General features: G+C 45.0%; 1 protein-coding gene across 2 annotated transcripts; it reads right to left on the bottom strand.

Annotated features, from left to right (window-relative positions):
* Positions 1 to 9,995: 9,995 nt before the first annotated feature.
* Positions 9,996 to 17,018, bottom strand: LOC139422559 (zinc finger protein 271-like). Of its 2 annotated transcripts, XM_071173707.1 has the most exons (3): positions 16,733 to 17,018; positions 11,389 to 12,330; positions 9,996 to 11,221 (listed from the first exon to the last, which is right to left on the bottom strand). In XM_071173707.1, exons 1-3 carry the CDS (start codon positions 16,956 to 16,958, stop codon positions 11,208 to 11,210), a joined length of 1,182 nt encoding a protein of 393 aa, XP_071029808.1. In that variant the 5' UTR covers positions 16,959 to 17,018; the 3' UTR covers positions 9,996 to 11,207. The 2 variants fall into 2 exon arrangements, with proteins under 2 accessions (XP_071029808.1, XP_071029806.1); XM_071173705.1 differs by having other exon boundaries at positions 9,996 to 12,330; positions 16,733 to 16,984.
* Between the last annotated feature and the right edge of the window lie 2,776 nt (positions 17,019 to 19,794).

Below are 19,794 nucleotides of genomic sequence, written 5' to 3'. Positions count from 1 at the left end.
CATTATAGACAGGATCACTGGGTCTGGATGTAACACATGTACAGTCAGCGATGTCACATGACCTTTAAAAGGCCTTGATCTTCTCACTTTTGACCTCAAGAGTATACATGGCTACGATTGGCAAAACCCCAAAGAACATTGAGCCAGTGAGACGTCTGGTCCTGAGGCACCCTCTCCGCAGGGCGGGGCCAACAAGCAGGCCAGGCTGTCTGGTTTCAACACACCCTAAAAGGCCTTTCACTGCTGGGACCAACCGACATGGCTAACCTTCAATGAAATACGCTCTTGTGTGATGAGCAACCTTGCTTGGGCTTTAGCTCAACAGGCTAACACAGTTTTGCAGCGCACAGTCGACCCAGGTTCAAACCCACACTGACCTCAGAAAAAAACACTGTTGCTTAGTTACCTCGTGTCCATGGGAACGATTCAACTTTTAATTTACAGTTTCAGTCGCAGACATTTTTAAAAGGTAGACTGAGCTAAATGACGTTACGCCACGAGCAGCACCCGCAGATATTGAGATGAGCGAGATGCAACACTTCTCTCTCTCACACCAGTCACACACAGTATCTGCGCATGTGCACAGGTTTGCTTCACGCTGTTCACAGCCCGGTAGCCAGGGGACCAAAACAGCGGACAAGTTGAGCATCACGCTTCAACACTCTCAAGTTTGAGCCGCTGTGCCGTTTACTTTCTGCATGTACGTCGTCATATTGCTGAGTCTACCTTTAAATTAAACGTATTTAATAAAATATTCCACAGATGTTTTTTATGATGTACAATAGCTATTTTAGTATGAATTATTTAAAAAAATAAAAATACAAAAAATGTAAATAAATATGTATTTTGTGACGTTATATGTTTTTTAAAGTACAGTTTATAACATTAAGTTATGGAAAAGTGTCTAACAGAATGGAAGGAGAAAAGGGCTTTATATTAGTTCCAATGGCTCCATATTCCCTATATAGTACACTACTGTTGACCAGGGCCTATAGGGCCCTATTCCCTATATAGTACCCTACTGTTGACCAGGGCCCTGCGGGCCCTATTCCCTATATAGTACACTACTGTTGACCAGGGCCTATAGGGCCCTATTCCCTATATAGTACCCTACTGTTCACCAGGACGTATAGGGCTCTGATTGAAAGTACTATGCTGTATAGGGAATCATTTGGGTTCGCAGACTCAGTACTACAAGTCACGTGACTGTTTTAAAGAGCCCTGTAAGATGTTATGATAACGTTGTGACTATGTTGTCTGGCCGTTATGATAGTGGTGACATGACATCAGCTCAACGTTGGTTAGCCTCTCTTTCTTTCTCTCAGTAATGTTTTTGCTCTACAGTCTCTACATCGCTCTACTCTCCTTTGCTCTTCCTTTCTGCACTCTCCCCTCTCTCTTCCTCCCCCTCCTCTCTTTGCCACCCACACCCTCCCTCTTTCTCTGATGGGGTGGTGGGCTGTGCCTTAGCTGTTCTCCTGTCTAAGGGCTCTAATTCAATCTATGTCGCTGAAGTTCAGCGTTACAGTGCGATTGAAATGTAAAGGCTATGTTCGTTAGCTGAGACTGCATTCCCGGTAAATTCTGCACATGTTGGCTCAATCAGGAAATGATCTTCACGTTTCTATGGAGCAATCTGTAAGGCTTCGGCTTCAGACTGACTAGAGCCCTCAGGGTTTGGGATTCAATCAAAGACGCATTCCGTCTGCGGAGAAAGCATTTGTGGTAAACGCTACGAATGTTTTGGCTCAACCGTAATTTACCTGTAAAAGTTCAAGTGCAGTGAGCTTGTGGACAACGCGGCCGGAGTTCATTCTCAACCTTCTGTCTGTGACAAACAAACACTTCTGATGTTATTGATGCCTTCTGGATTCACTTGTGGTTTGTGTCTACATTTTGAAATAAATTAAGGAAATAAGACCGTTTGTCATCTTGATTTCAGTCAGTCAGCCAGTCAGTCAGCCAATCAGTGAGTCAGTTATTTAATCAGTCAGTCAGCCAATCAGTGAGCCAGTCAGCCAATCAGTGAGTCAGTTATTTAATCAGTCAGTCAGCCAATCAGTGAGTCAGTTATTTAAATCAGTCAGTAAGTCAGTTATTTAATCAGCCAGTCAGTTATGTAATCAGTCAGCCAGTCAGTTATTTAATCAGCCAGTCAGTTATGTAATCAGCCAGCCAGTCAGTTATTTAATCAGCCAGTCAGTTATGTAATCAGTCAGCCAGTCAGTTATTTAATCAGACAGTCAGTTATTTAGTCAGTCAGACAGTCAGTCATTTAATCAGTCAGACAGTCAGTCAGTTATTTAATCAGCCAGTCAGTTATGTAATCAGCCAGCCAGTCAGTTAATCAGCCAGTCAGTTATGTAATCAGTCAGCCAGTCAGTTATTTAATCAGCCAGTCAGTTATGTAATCAGCCAGCCAGTCAGTTATTTAATCAGCCAGTCAGTTATGTAATCAGCCAGCCAGTCAGTTATTTAATCAGCCAGTCAGTCAGTTATTTAATCAGCCAGCCAGTCAGTTATTTAATCAGTCAGTCAAACAGCCAGTTATTTAATCAGTCAGTCAGACAGTCAGTTATGTAATCAGCCAGTCAGTTATTTAATCAGCCAGTCAGTTATTTAATCAGTCAGCCAGTCAGTTATTTAATCAGCCAGTCAGTTATTTAATCAGCCAGTCAGTTATTTAATCAGACAGTCAGTTATTTAATCAGTCAGTCAGTTATTTAATCAGACAGTCAGACAGTCAGTTATTTAATCAGTCAGTCAGTTAGTCCTTTTCTTATGTCGTGTTGAGTCTCTACATCTCGTTCACCCAACCAGACAATGTTTCAAGATAACAGGTTTGTTCTGACATCAAGTTGACATGTTCACACGAGCACCAAGGCAGGCACACACACACACACACACACACACACACACACACACACACACACACACACACACTGAATGGGTGACTCCACTGTGTAGACGGACATGTTGGTCCTTTGAAGAGCTCTCACCAGTGTCTCCTATACACCTGTCAGTTAAGACTATGATCACAGGACAGATGAAAGGATTTTAACTTCAAAGAGGGCGAGCCACAACCGGTCACTGGTCTTAGGGAGAGAGAACACATGCAGAAATACTCCTTCCCTCCTGAAGTGTACACTCCTTCCCACACATCTAAATGACAAATGGGCTAGTGGGAGTTTCCACTATGTTTCTGATACCAGTCATCTCCTTTCAAACCAGGGAAGTGAACAAGTGCACACTTCAGGAGATGTTATTGGGACGGACGACAGGAGGGACGGACGCTGCCTCACTAACTCATTCACTAGGGGAACAAGAGGTCTGAGCGCACGCACGCACACACACACACACACAGTGACTAGTGTAAACTCTGATGTGGTAGTCTGTGGTAGACAAGGCTCACATCACTGTCTGTCATTATCATCTTTTCAGGAGCAAGCTAATGGTACACTACTTCTAGTGGGACCACACCCTTTACTAGACTCCTAGTGGAGGACACACCCTTTACTAGACTCCTAGTGGGACCACACCCTTTACTAGACTCCTAGTGGGGGACACACCCTTTACTAGACTGCTAGTGGGACCACACCCTTCGCTAGACTCCTAGTGGGACCACACCCTTCGCTAGACTCCTAGTGGGACCACACCCTTCGCTAGACTCCTAGTGGGACCACACCCTTCGCTAGACTCCTAGTGGGACCACACCCTTCGCTAGACTCCTAGTGGGACCACACCCTTTACTAGACTACTAGTGGGGGACACACCCTTTACTAGACTCCTAGTGGGGCCACACCCTTCGCTAGACTCCTAGTGGGACCACACCCTTTACTAGACTCCTAGTGGGACCACACCCTTTACTAGACTCCTAGTGGGACCACACCCTTTACTAGACTCCTAGTGGGACCACACCCTTTACTAGACTCCTAGTGGGACCACACCCTTTACTAGACTCCTAGTGGGACCACACCCTTTACTAGACTCCTAGTGGGACTACACCCTTTACTAGACTCCTAGTGGGACCACACCCTTTACTAGACTCCTAGTGGGACCACACCCTTTACTAGACTCCTAGTGGGACCACACCCTTTACTAGACTCCTATTGGGGGGGGGGGGGACACACACACACCCTTTACTAGACTCCTAGTGGGGGGACACACCCTTTACTAGACTCCTAGTGGGACCACACCCTTTACTAGACTCCTAGTGGGACCACACCCTTTACTAGAATCCTAGTGGGGGGACACACCCTTTACTAGACTCCTAGTGGGGGAGGCACACCCTTTACTAGACTCCTAGTGGGGGGAAACACCCTTTACTAGACTCCTAGTGGGACCACACCCTTTACTAGACTCCTAGTGGGACCACACCCTTTACTAGACTCCTAGTGGGGCCACACCCTTTACTAGACTCCTAGTGGGGCCACACCCTTTACTAGACTCCTAGTGGGACCACACCCTTTACTAGACTCCTATTGGGACCACACCCTTTACTAGACTCCTAGTGGGGACACACCCTTTACTAGACTCCTAGTGGGGGGGCAACATCCTTTACTAGACTCCTAGTGGTGGGACCACACCCTTTACTAGACTCCTAGTGGGGGGACCACACCTTTACTAGACTCTTAGTGGGGGGACACACCCTTTACTAGACTCCTAGTGGGGGGACACACCCTTTACTAGACTCCTAGTGGGGACACACCCTTTACTAGACTGCTAGTGGGACCACACCCTTTACTAGACTCCTAGTGGGGCCACACCCTTTACTAGACTCCTAGTGGGACCACACCCTTTACTAGACTCCTAGTGGGACCACACCCTTTACTAGACTCCTAGTGGGACCACACCCTTTACTAGACTCCTATTGGGGGGGACACACACACACACCCTTTACTAGACTCCTAGTGGGGGGACACACCCTTTACTAGACTCCTAGTGGGACCACACCCTTTACTAGACTCCTAGTGGGACCACACCCTTTACTAGAATCCTAGTGGGGGGACACACCCTTTACTAGACTCATAGTGGGGGAGGCACACCCTTTACTATACTCCTAGTGGGGGGAAACACCCTTTACTAGACTCCTAGTGGGACCACACCCTTTACTAGACTCCTAGTGGGACCACACCCTTTATTAGACTCCTATTGGGACCACACCCTTTACTAGACTCCTAGTGGGGACACACCCTTTACTAGACTCCTAGTGGGGCCACACCCTTTACTAGACTCCTAGTGGGGACACACCCTTTACTAGACTCCTAGTGGGGACACACCCTTTACTAGACTCCTAGTGGGGACACACCCTTTACTAGACTCCTAGTGGGGGGACCACACCCTTTACTAGACTCCTAGTGGGGGGACACACCCTTTACTAGACTCCTAGTGGGGGGACACACCCTTTACTAGACTCCTAGTGGGGGGACCACACCTTTACTAGACTCCTAGTGGGGGGACACACCCTTTACTAGACTCCTAGTGGGGGGACACACCCTTTACTAGACTCCTAGTGGGGACACACCCTTTACTAGACTGCTAGTGGGACCACACCCTTTACTAGACTCCTAGTGGTGGGACCACACCCTTTACTAGACTCCTAGTGGGGGGACCACACCTTTACTAGACTCCTAGTGGGGGGACACACCCTTTACTAGACTCCTAGTGGGGGGACACACCCTTTACTAGACTCCTAGTGGGGACACACCCTTTACTAGACTGCTAGTGGGACCACACCCTTTACTAGACTCCTAGTGGGGCCACACCCTTTACTAGACTCCTAGTGGGGCCACACCCTTTACTAGACTCCTAGTGGGACCACACCCTTTACTAGACTCCTAGTGGGACCACACCCTTTACTAGACTCCTAGTGGGGACACACCCTTTACTAGACTCCTAGTGGGGCCACACCCTTTACTAGACTCCTAGTGGGGCCACACCCTTTACTAGACTCCTAGTGGGGCCACACCCTTTACTAGACTCCTAGTGGGACCACACCCTTTACTAGACTCCTATTGGGACCACACCCTTTACTAGACTCCTAGTGGGGACACACCCTTTACTAGACTCCTAGTGGGGGGGCAACATCCTTTACTAGACTCCTAGTGGTGGGACCACACCCTTTACTAGACTCCTAGTGGGGGGACCACACCCTTTACTAGACTCCTAGTGGGGGGACCACACCCTTTACTAGACTCCTAGTGGGACCACACCCTTTACTAGACTCATAGTGGGGCCACACCCTTTACTAGACTCATAGTGGGGCCACACCCTTTACTAGACTCATAGTGGGGCCACACCCTTTACTAGACTCATAGTGGGGCCACACCCTTTACTAGACTCCTAGTGGGGGGACACACCCTTTACTAGACTCCTAGTGGGACCAGACCCTTTACTAGACTCCTAGTGGGGACACACACCCTTTACTAGACTCATAGTGGGGCCACACCCTTTACTAGACTCCTAGTGGGGGGACACACCCTTTACTAGACTCATAGTGGGGGGACACACCCTTTACTAGACTCCTAGTGGGGGGACACACCCTTTACTAGACTCCTAGTGGGGGACAACACCCTTTACTAGACTCCTAGTGGGGGACAACACCCTTTACTAGACTCCTAGTGGGGACACACACCCTTTACTAGACTCATAGTGGGGCCACACCCTTTACTAGACTCCTAGTGGGGGGACACACCCTTTACTAGACTCATAGTGGGGCCACACCCTTTACTAGACTCCTAGTGGGGGGACACACCCTTTACTAGACTCCTAGTGGGGGACAACACCCTTTACTAGACTCCTAGTGGGACCACACCCTTTACTAGACTCCCAGTGGGGGGACACACCCTTTACTAGACTCCTAGTGGGGGGGACACACCCTTTACGAGTTTTAGATAACCTGACTACGTTTCTCTCCAGAGTGAACTCCCTGGTGGAGTTTTAGATAACCTGACTACGTTTCTCTCCAGAGTGAACTCCCTGGTGGAGTTTTAGATAACCTGACTACGTTTCTCTCCAGAGTGAACTCCCTGGTGGAGTTTTAGATAACCTGACAACGGTTTCTCTCCAGAGTGAACTCCCTGGTGGAGTTTTAGATAACCTGACAACGTTTCTCTCCAGAGTGAACTCCCTGGTGGAGTTTTAGATAACCTGACTATGTTTCTCTCCAGAGTGAACTCCCTGGTGGAGTTTTAGATAACCTGACTACGTTTCTCTCCAGAGTGAACTCCCTGGTGGAGTTTTAGATAACCTGACAACGGTTTCTCTCCAGAGTGAACTCCCTGGTGGAGTTTTAGATAACCTGACTACGTTTCTCTCCCGAGTGAACTCCCTGGTGGAGTTTTAGATAACCTGACTACGTTTCTCTCCAGAGTGAACTCCCTGGTGGAGTTTTAGATAACCTGACTACGTTTCTCTCCAGAGTGAACTCCCTGGTGGAGTTTTAGATAACCTGACTACGTTTCTCTCCAGAGTGAACTCCCTGGTGGAGTTTTAGATAACCTGACAACGGTTTCTCTCCAGAGTGAACTCCCTGGTGGAGTTTTAGATAACCTGACAACGTTTCTCTCCAGAGTGAACTCCCTGGTGGAGTTTTAGATAACCTGACTATGTTTCTCTCCAGAGTGAACTCCCTGGTGGAGTTTTAGATAACCTGACTACGTTTCTCTCCAGAGTGAACTCCCTGGTGGAGTTTTAGATAACCTGACAACGGTTTCTCTCCAGAGTGAACTCCCTGGTGGAGTTTTAGATAACCTGACTACGTTTCTCTCCCGAGTGAACTCCCTGGTGGAGTTTTAGATAACCTGACTACGTTTCTCTCCAGAGTGAACTCCCTGGTGGAGTTTTAGATAACCTGACAACGGTTTCTCTCCAGAGTGAACTCCCTGGTTGAGTTTTAGATAAACTGACGTTTCTCTCCAGAGTGAACTCCCTGGTTGAGTTTTAGATAAACTGACGTTTCTCTCCAGAGTGAACTCCCTGGTTGAGTTTTAGATAAACTGACGTTTCTCTCCAGAGTGAACTCCCTGGTTGAGTTTTAGATAAAAATCCACATCACTATTGTGTTGTCAGGTTGCGAACGATTCTTTCTTTGTGAACGACTCATTTTACGGACTCGTTTTTCTGAATGACTCGTTCATTTTAGTTGTTCGTTTGACCTGCTGGCCGCATTGAGTCCTACTATCGGATTGGCTCCTCCTCCTCTTCCTCCTCCAGAGACGTGCTCTGACCAACAGCTGTCCGTCATATACCCAGGCAGGAAACAGATACACCTGCAGAGAAGTGCTCTGACCAACAGCTGTCTGTCATATACCCAGGCAGGAAACAGATACGCCTGCAGAGAGCGCAGTGAACAAAAAGACATGTTTAGATCTGATCATTCTTGCACCGTGCGTTCAGTTAATACAGTTATTTATTTAACATTTATTTAACTCGGTAAATCAGTTAAGAACAAATTCTTATTTACAATGACGGCCTACCGGGGAACAGTGGGTTAACTGGTCTAGGAACAGTGGGTTAACTGCCTTGTTCAGGGGCAGAACAACAGATTTTGACCTTGTCAGCTCAGGGATTCAATCTTGCAACCTTCCGGTTCCTAGTCCAACGCTTTAACCACTAGGCTACCTGCCGCCCCTACACTCTAACCACTAGGCTACCTGCCGCCCCTACACTCTAACCACTAGGCTACCTGCCGCCACTACACTCAAACCACTAGGCTACCTGCCGCCCCTACACTCTAACCACTAGGCTACCTGCCGCCCCTACACTCTAACCACTAGGCTACCTGCCGTCTCTACACTCTAACCACTAGGCTACCTGCCGCCTCTACACTCTAACCACTAGGCTTCCTGCCGCACCTACACTCTAACCACTAGGCTTCCTGCCGCCCTACACTCTAACCACTAGGCTACCTGCCGCCCCTACACTCTAACCACTAGGCTACCTGCCGCCCAACACTCTAACCACTAGGCTACCTGCCGCCCAACACTCTAACCACTAGGCTTCCTGCCGCACCTACACTCTAACCACTAGGCTTCCTGCCGCCCTACACTCTAACCACTAGGCTACCTGCCGCCCAAACACTCTAACCACTAGGCTACCTGCCGCCCAAACACTCTAACCACTAGGCTACCTGCCGCCCCTACACTCTAACCACTAGACTACCCTGCCGCCCCTACACTCTAACCACTAGGCTACCTGCCGCTCCTACACTCTAACCACTAGTCTACCTGCCGCCCCTACACTCTAACCACTAGACTACCCTGCCGCCCCTACACTCTAACCACTAGGCTACCTGCCGCCCCTACACTCTAACCACTAGACTACCCTGCCGCCCCTACACTCTAACCACTAGGCTACCTGCCGCCCCTACACTCTAACCACTAGGCTACCTGCCGCCCCTACACTCTAACCACTAGACTACCTGCCTCCCCTACACTCTAACCACTAGACTACCTGCCACCCCTACACTCTAACCACTAGACTACCTGCCGCCCCTACACTCTAACCACTAGACTACCTGCCGCCCCTACACTCTAACCACTAGGCTACCTGCCGCCCCTACACTCTAACCACTAGGCTTCCTGCCGCTCCTGGACTCATTAACAATTGAATGTTATGATACTACACAGCTCGTAGAACCAAAACACACCACCGCCTCTGCTCAACAAACTGGAACACAAATCGACTTGGGGGTGCTGCAGTTTGTGAATTATTGTGTGCATATTAACCCTCACAGCCGTCAAGCCTCTGTAACGACTCGACGGAACGCCTTGGCAATCTAGTCAGGCCGTACCTAGACCTCCTTCCACAAGGTATCAATAAATAATATCCTCTGTATGTATGGCAACCACCGCAAATGTACATTGCTTAAAGCCACTTTTACAAATGACGACACCAATAAGCCCCTTATTGTGAACGAGAGGCTTTTAGAATCATTTCGTCATTCACCGGTAGGGGGGTCCTGCGTGCTCTGGGCATTACTGACTCGCAAGAAATTAGTCGAAAGAGGAGTTTTTTTAATTTATTTAAATGAGTCAAAGATCAGAGTCTGTAAAAAGAGCCAAACTTCCCATCACTACAATGCAAAATATTTCCCACAAACAGAACACTGGTGGGGTTTCTCTCCAGTGTGAATTTTCTGGTGAACTTTAAGAGAACCCAACGACATAAAGAAATCTCCACAAACAGAGCACGGATGCCTTCTTTCTTCATGTGTGGTCCTCACGTGGTCTCTCAGGGTTTTCATCGTTGGGAAGCGTTTGCCACAATCGCTGCAGAGGCACGATGGATTCTCTGGTTGGTCGGTCTCTGGTTTCTCTCCCAAGTAAAGATGTTTTAGTTCATTTGATGGCATAAGGGAACTGACACAAAGAGGACACTTATATGGATTCTCTCCTTTGTGAGTTCTCATATGCCTCGTCAGAACCATCTTGTTTTGGAAACATTTGCCACACGCTTTGCAGGTATATGATTTCTCCCCTGTGTGCATTCTCATGTGCAGTCTCAGGCTAATGTTATGAAGGAAACATTTGCTACATTCTTTGCAGCTATTAGATTTCTCCCCTGTGTGCGTCATCATGTGTTTAACCAGGAGAGATTTGATGGGGAAACGTTTGTTGCATTGAGTACATCCGTGAAGATTCTCTCCACCACTGTGAGTCATCATATGCAGTCTCAGGCTAATTTTATGACGGAAACATTTACCGCATTCCTGGCAACAAAACGATTTCTCTCCTGTGTGAATTTTCATGTGCATTCTCAGGTTACTGTTAACAGAAAAACATTTGCCACATTCTTCGCAGCTGTACGGTTTCACCCCTGTGTGAGTTCTCATGTGCAGTCTCAGGCTAATGTTATGACTGAAACACTTGTCACATTCTTTACAGCTAAAAGGTTTCTCCCCTGTGTGCGTTCTCATGTGTTTAACCAGGTCTGACTTGACAGGGAAGCGTTTGTTGCATTGTGTGCAGCCGTGTGGTTTCTCTCCACTGTGAGTTCTCTCGTGGCGTCTTAGAATGGTTGTTGAAGTAAAGCACTTTTCACACACGGAACACTTAAAAGGTTTCTCCCCTGTGTGAGTCCTCACGTGCTCTTCTAAGCCCGTCTTTGTCCTGTAACACTTGACACAATCATTGCAGCGATACGATTTCTCTTCGGTGTGAATTTTCATGTGGTGTTTAAGGTTGTACTTTGATTTAAAGTGCTTTTCACATGTCGGACACTGAAACGGTTTCTCTCCCGTGTGAATTCTCTGGTGAATCTCTAGCTCTTTCGCTGATTTAAAGTGTTTTCCACATGTCGGACACTGGTATCGTTGATCTTCAGTGTGAATTCTCTGATGTTTCTTTAGGTCTTTTGCTAATGTAAAGCATTTTTCACATGTCGGACATGGATATGGTTTCTCTCCCGTGTGAATTCTCTGGTGAATCTCTAGCTCTTTCGCTGATTTAAAGTGTTTTCCACATGTCGGACACTGACTGGATTTCTCTACGTTGTGGCATCTCATATGAGTTTTCAGATGGTTTGGTAGTTTAAAACGTTTACTGCACACGTGACACGTAGGCGATTCCTCCTCTGTGTGATTCTTCATATGTTTCTTCCATTGTTGCAACAAGTTAAATGATTGGCCACATTTCTTGCAGTGATGATTATTTTCAGTTGAGTGAATTCTCTGATGCGTTTTTAAACCGCCTAGTGTCTTATAGCGTTTACTGCACACAGGACATTTGAACGGCTTCTTATTTGTGTGAGACTTCAACGGTTCTTTCAGCTCACTGGTTTTCTTGGCCTCAGTGCAGACTTGAGAGCTTTGTCGTTTCTCTGCCTGTGTCCTCCTTGATTTGAGGGTCTTTGACACAGGCTCCTCGCTCTCATCCTCATCCACACTTACAATGATTTCACTGTGAGCTGCCGAACAGTCTGGATTTACTGCAGAGAGGAGCAGAGAGTCACTGGTTGGTTCTGATACTCTGTAGTCCTCTCCATTAGGTTCTGTTTGGATCTGTTCAGTTGTGTTGGTGGGTAGAGAGTCCCTCTCTCTCTCTCTGTCCTGATCAGAGTACTTTTCCACACAGGGAGGAGCAGTAAATATGAACTCTACAACATCTGTGGAATCAGACTCAAGTCTGTGAAGCTGCTCTTCCTCCCGACTCGTCCCGAGTTCCTCCTGACTCGTCCCGAGTTCCTCCTGACTCGTCCCGAGTTCCTCCTGTTCCTCTTTAATCTGTGAGGGCTCTGTGTCCTGCTGCCCCAGACTGGGGCTCCACTCCTGCTCACAGTGCTGCTGCTCAGGGGGAACCTCCTCTTCAGGGACAGTTAGCTGCTGGGGATCTGGAGAGAAGGAGACGGAATAATTAGCCAGTTAGACAAAGACATTTCATATTTATCCAAACACACTCGTGTGTCTACGCTCTGCTGAGGCTAGAGGGATATCATACAGCATATAGTAGTGAATCTAGCTGGGAGGTTGGCTGCTCTTTGCTTTGGCCACAATGACAAATGACAATGGATGAAAGGCCTTAGCTAGATATCTACTTACATTAGGCTACATTACATCCCAGAGGCCTTAGCTACTTACATTAGGCTACATCACATCCCAGAGGGCTTAGCTAGATATCTACTTACATTAGGCTACATCACATCCCAGAGGGCTTAGCTAGATATCTACTTACATTAGGCTACATCACATCCCAGAGGGCTTAGCTAGATATCTACTTACATTAGGCTACATCACATCCCAGAGGGCTTAGCTAGATATCTACTTACATTAGGCTACATTACATCCCAGAGGGCTTAGCTAGATATCTACTTACATTAGGCTACATCACATCCCAGAGGGCTTAGCTAGATATCTACTTACATTAGGCTACATCACATCCCAGAGGGCTTAGCTAGATATCTACTTACATTAGGCTACATCACATCCCAGAGGGCTTAGCTAGATATCTACTTACATTAGGCTACATTACATCCCAGAGGGCTTAGCTAGATATCTACTTACATTAGGCTACATCACATCCCAGAGGCCTTAGCTAGATATCTACTTACATTAGGCTACATTACATCCCAGAGGGCTTAGCTAGATATCTACTTACATTAGGCTACATCACATCCCAGAGGGCTTAGCTAGATATCTACTTACATTAGGCTACATCACATCCCAGAGGGCTTAGCTAGATATCTACTTACATTAGGCTACATCACATCCCAGAGGGCTTAGCTAGATATCTACTTACATTAGGCTACATCACATCTCAGAGGGCTTAGCTAGATATCTACTTACATTAGGCTACATTACATCCCAGAGGGCTTAGCTAGATATCTACTTACATTAGGCTACATCACATCCCAGAGGGCTTAGCTAGATATCTACTTACATTAGGCTACATCACATCCCAGAGGGCTTAGCTAGATATCTACTTACATTAGGCTACATTACATCCCAGAGGGCTTAGCTACTTACATTAGGCTACATCACATCCCAGAGGGCTTAGCTAGATATCTACTTACATTAGGCTACATCACATCCCAGAGGGCTTAGCTAGATATCTACTTACATTAGGCTACATCACATCCCAGAGGGCTTAGCTAGATATCTACTTACATTAGGCTACATCACATCCCAGAGGGCTTAGCTACTTACATTAGGCTGCATCACATCCTAGAGGGCTTAGCTAGATATCTACTTACGTTAGGCTACATCACATCCCAGAGGGCTTAGCTACTTACATTAGGCTGCATCACATCCCAGAGGGCTTAGCTAGATATCTACTTACATTAGGCTACATCACATCCCAGAGGGCTTAGCTAGATATCTACTTACATTAGGCTACATCACATCCCAGAGGGCTTAGCTAGATATCTACTTACGTTAGGCTACATCACATCCCAGAGGGCTTAGCTAGATATCTACTTACATTAGGCTACATCACATCCCAGAGGGCTTAGCTAGATATCTACTTACATTAGGCTACATCACATCCCAGAGGGCTTAGCTAGATATCTACTTACATTAGGCTACATCACATCCCAGAGGGCTTAGCTAGATATCTACTTACATTAGGCTACATCACATCCCAGAGGGCTTAGCTAGATATCTACTTACATTAGGCTACATCACATCCCAGAGGGTTTAGCTAGATATCTACTTACATTAGGCTACATCACATCCCAGAGGGCTTAGCTACTTACATTAGGCTACATCACATCCCAGAGGGCTTAGCTAGATATCTACTTACATTAGGCTATATCACATCCCAGAGGGCTTAGCTACTTACATTAGTCTACATCACATCCCAGAGGGCTTAGCTACTTACATTAGGCTACATTACATCCCAGAGGGCTTAGCTACTTACATTAGGCTACATCACATCCCAGAGGACTTAGCTACGTACATTAGTCTACATCACATCCCAGAGTTCTTAGCTACTTACATTAGTCTACATCACATCCCAGAGGGCTTAGCTAGATATCTACTTACATTAGGCTACATCACATCCCAGAGGGCTTAGCTACTTACATTAGGCTACATTACATCCCAGAGGGCTTAGCTAGATATCTACTTACATTAGGCTACATTACATCCCAGAGGGCTTAGCTACTTACATTAGGCTGCATCACATCCCAGAGGGCTTAGCTACTTACATTAGGCTACATTACATCCCAGAGGGCTTAGCTAGATATCTACTTACATTAGGCTACATCACATCCCAGAGGGCTTAGCTACTTACATTAGGCTACATCACATCCCAGAGGGCTTAGCTAGATATCTACTTACAATAGTCTACATCACATCCCAGAAGGCTTAGCTACTTACATTAGGCTACATTACATCCAAGAGGGCTTAGCTACTTACATTAGGCTACATTACATCCCAGAGGGCTTAGCTACTTACATAAGGCTACATTACATCCCAGAGGGCTTAGCTACTTACATTAGGCTACATTACATCCCAGATGCCTTAGGTACTTACATTAGGCTACATTACATCCCAGAGGGCTTAGCTACTTACATAAGGCTACATTACATCCCAGAGGGCTTAGCTACTTACATTAGGCTACATCACATCCCAGAGGGCTTAGCTACTTACATTAGGCTACATCACATCCCAGAGGGCTTAGCTAGATATCTACTTACATTAGGCTACATTACATCCCAGAGGGCTTAGCTACTTACATTAGGCTACATTACATCCCAGAGGGCTTAGCTAGATATCTACTTACATTAGGCTACATCACATCCCAGAGGACTTAGCTAGATATCTACTTACATTAGGCTACATCACATCCCAGAGGGCTTAGCTAGATATCTACTTACATTAGGCTACATCGCATTACTCTTATATGTGGTTGGCCAGCAACACACCACCCTGCATCCCACTGCTGGTTTACCACTCAAGCTAAGCAGGGTCGGTCCTGGTCGGTCCCTGGATGGGAGACCAGCTGGAAGTGGTGTTGGCGGGACAGTTTGAGGCACTGTTTCCTCGAGTCTAAAAAAAATATATATCCCAATGCCCCAAGGCAGTGATTGGGGACATTGCCCTGTGTAGGGTGCTGTCTTTCAGATGGGACGTTAAAACAGGTATTCTAGCTTAGCAGCTAACGGAAAGTCTGCTGAATAACACATTCCTTTAGATATTTTAATTTCAGATTCCCCGTTATAATGACCAACAGTCCACGCCCACCGCCACAAGAAATGGAATTGTATTTAATTAACGTCTGGCTTCCCGTGGACTGTTCAGGTTTGTTTGCAAGGCAATTCAAAGCAACACTAGCGTAAATACGCCAATGCCAATTTGAATAGACAAAGTCATCGATCACGTAACACCGTTCATTCCTATGTGAAGACTCAATAGCGCATTTGAAGCCGGTTATGATGGCCTCTCATGTGGGAAACGAATGTAGACTAATGCCTCGTTTAAAACTAGGAACTCGGAAATATCCGACTTCACTACGTTCAAAACAACTAGGAACTCAGGAAAAAAACGAGCTCAGATTGGGGGGAAAAAATATAAAAACGATTTTTTTTTAACGGTCATCCATTTCTAGAGCTCCGACTTTCCGATCATGATTTGAACTCGTATTTTCCGAGTTTCCATTTGTTTTGAACGCGGCATTAAAGATGCGACGTTTTCAGCTACTCCAGAGAGTGACGTTGCAGGCTAGCTCAGTGGTGCGCCCTCTCATTGAGTTTGTCAAGCTGAAGTTCAACTGGGGTACTGCAGGCTGCCATTACCTACTAAATTGTCCTTAACTTGTGTGTACATCTGGAGTAATGGGTTTTCGAAATGTGTTTATTTAAACGAGGATTTGGCATGTGGATGAGAGCGAGGAACCTGTGTTAAAGACCCTCAAATCAAGGAGGACACAGGCAGAGAAACGACAAAAGCTCTCAAGTCTGCACTGAGGCCAAGAAAACCAGTGAGCTGAAAGAACCATTGAACTCTCACATTTCGAAATGTGTTTATTTAAACGAAGATCGGTATTTTCCTATTCACTATAATGGGTTGTCTTGTTTTCAGCGAACAATGCCGGCAGTACCGCGGGCGGCCTTGAAGTCCGTGCGGTAGCTTCCCTGGGAGGGGCATTCGTTCTCCCCTGAAATACCCCAGCGTTGCTTAAAAACAGCTCATTCTAGTCATGCTGTGGGCTAAACTAGCTGCCCCTCTTTGGTGGTTATTTGTTACCCGTGTAACCCACCCCCCCTCGCTCTCTTTCAAGACCTATCTACGAACCTGCTCCCAACTCCAGAAGAAGCCTCCGTAGACGTTCAATCTCCTGCTTTGAACTAGAGAGCTCTTGTTCTATCGTCGTTTCCACCGCCGCCATTATCTCAACAGTCACTGCTGCTAGTGGCTCCTGGTACTGAGCTATCCACCTTTCCTCTATCCCAAATATGTTCACGGCTGCCGATATTAATCGCTTGGCTATAAACACAGTCAACAACTGTGGTTTCGACATTTTTAAGAAACATTTATCTTGAGACTGTCGTCTATGGGTTTCTTCTTCTTTAAGGTTTACAGACTACATCCTAAAATGTCCAATGCCGCCACCTACTGGGTGGCGTAAAAACTGATACTTTAACCAAAAAATAAAATAATTATATTTTCAGTACCAGTCAAAAGTTTGGACACAGCTACTAATTCAAGGGTTTTTCTTTATTTTTTTTTTACAATTTTCTACATTGTAGAAAAATAGTGAAGACATCAGAACTATGAAATAACACATATGGTATCATGTAGTAACCAAAAAAGTGTTCAACAAATAATATATTTTAGATTCATCAAAGTAGCCACCCTTTGCCTTGATGACAGCTTTGCACACTCTTGACATTCTCTCAACCAGCTTCATGAGGTAGTCACCTGGAATGGATTTAAATTAACAGTTGTGCTTTGTTAAAAGTGCATTTCTGGAATTTCTTTCCTTCTTAATGTGTTTGAGCCAGTCTGTTGTGTTGTGACAAGGTATGGGTGGTATACAGAAGATAGCCCGATTTGGTAAAAGACCCAAGTCCATATTATGGCAAGAACAGCTCAAATAAGCAAAGAGAAATGACAGCCCATCATTACTTTAAGACATGGTGAGTCGTTATGGGAAATTTCAAGAACTTTGAAAGTTTCTTCAAGTGCAGTCGCAAAAACCATCAAGCGCTATGATGAAACTGGCTCTCATGAGGACCTATTAAATAATACAAATAAGACAACTAGATTTAGCTTTTAAGTATTACTTACTAAAGAATTTCTAAATAAAACAAATTAAATGGATTTTAACACACTTGTGTGAAATCCTATGCCACTGTGATTATTATTATTTGACCCTGCTGGTCATCTATGAACATTTGAACATCTTGGTCATGTTCTGTTATAATCTCCACCCGGCACAGGCAGAAGAAGACTGGCCACCCCACATAGCCTGGTTCCTCTCTACCCAGTACAGCCAGAAGAGGACAGGCCACCCCTCAGAGCCTGGTTCCTCTCTAGGTTTCTTCCTAGGTTCCTGACTTTCTAGGGAGTTTTTCCTAGCCACCGTGCTTCTACATCTGCATTGCTTGCTGTTTGGTGTTTTAGGCTGGATTTCTGTACAGCACTTTGTGACATCAGCTGATGTACGAAGGCCTTTATAAATACATTTTATTGATCATCTTCTACCGAGGTAACTGTTGCCCCTTTTCTAAAAACAAAGTTTTGTGAAATAACAAAAAAAAGTGTAAACTGTAGATATTTATTTCCATTTATAGTTTATTGGCCTACGCATAACCTTCATCCACATACCATTTATTTTCCAAACATTGCTTTCTTGTGTCAGCAATTAGACATTGATCTTAGGGGAGGGCTAGTTACCCCCCAGTACCCTAGGTAATAAACTGCGCTGCCTGTTGAATGCACAGACTAGAACAGAAACTAGACATTATAATAGCCTATCTAATAGACCCAATGAAATGAGAGATTAATAGCCTATCTAGTAGACCCAATGAAATGAGAGATTAATAGCCTATCTAATAGACCCAATGAAATGAGAGATTAATAGCCTATCTAATAGACCCAATGAAATGAGAGATTAATAGCCTATCTAGTAGACCCAATGAAATGAGAGATTAATAGCCTATCTAATAGACCCAATGAAATGAGAGATTAATAGCCTATCTAATAGACCCAATGAAATGAGAGATTAATAGCCTATCTAATAGACCCAATGAAATGAGAGATTAATAGCCTATCTAATAGACCCAATGAAATGAGAGATTAATAGCCTATCTAGTAGACCCAATGAAATGAGAGATTAATAGCCTATCTAGTAGACCCAATGAAATGAGAGATTAATAGCCTATCTAATAGACCCAATGAAATGAGAGATTAATAGCCTATCTAGTAGACCCAATGAAATGAGAGATTAATAGCCTATCTAATAGACCCAATGAAATGAGAGATTAATAGCCTATCTAATAGACCCAATGAAATGAGAGATTAATAGCCTATCTAGTAGACCCAATGAAATGAGAGATTAATAGCCTATCTAATAGACCCAATGAAATGAGAGATTAATAGCCTATCTAATAGACCCAATGAAATGAGAGATTAATAGCCTATCTAGTAGACCCAATGAAATGAGAGATTAATAGCCTATCTAGTAGACCCAATGAAATGAGAGATTAATAGCCTATCTAGTAGACCCAATGAAATGAGAGATTAATAGCCTATCTAGTAGACCCAATGAAATGAGAGATTAATAGCCTATCTAATAGACCCAATGAAATGAGAGATTAATAGCCTATCTAATAGACCCAATGAAATGAGAGATTAATAGCCTATCTAATAGACCCAATGAAATGAGAGATTAATAGCCTATCTAATAGACCCAATGAAATGACCCAATGAAATGAGAGATTAATAGCCTATCTAATAGACCCAATGAAATGAGAGATTAATAGCCTATCTAATAGACCCAATGAAATGAGAGATTAATAGCCTATCTAATAGACCCAATGAAATGAGAGATTAATAGCCTATCTAATAGACCCAATGAAATGAGAGATTAATAGCCTATCTAATAGACCCAATGAAATGAGAGATTAATAGCCTATCTAATAGACCCAATGAAATGAGAGATTAATAGCCTATCTAATAGACCCAATGAAATGAGAGATTAATAGCCTATCTAATAGACCCAATGAAATGAGAGATTAATAGCCTATCTAATAGACCCAATGAAATGAGAGATTAATAGCCTATCTAGTAGACCCAATGAAATGAGAGATTAATAGCCTATCTAATAGACCCAATGAAATGAGAGATTAATA

This window comes from Oncorhynchus clarkii, chromosome 12 (assembly GCF_045791955.1).
Source record: "Oncorhynchus clarkii lewisi isolate Uvic-CL-2024 chromosome 12, UVic_Ocla_1.0, whole genome shotgun sequence".
Classification (NCBI taxonomy): domain Eukaryota; kingdom Metazoa; phylum Chordata; class Actinopteri; order Salmoniformes; family Salmonidae; genus Oncorhynchus; species Oncorhynchus clarkii.
This window is presented reverse-complemented; position numbering and strand designations above follow the sequence as displayed.

Coding starts and splice junctions, on each gene's coding strand:
- LOC139422559 (XM_071173705.1), bottom strand. CDS start 16,958: ATGTCGAAACCACAGTTGTTGACTGTGTTTATAGCCAAGCGATTAATA. Junction 12,331..16,732: donor TCTTCTGGAGTTGGGAGCAG/GTTCGTAGATAG, acceptor CCTTCTCTCCAG/ATCCCCAGCAGCTAACTGTC.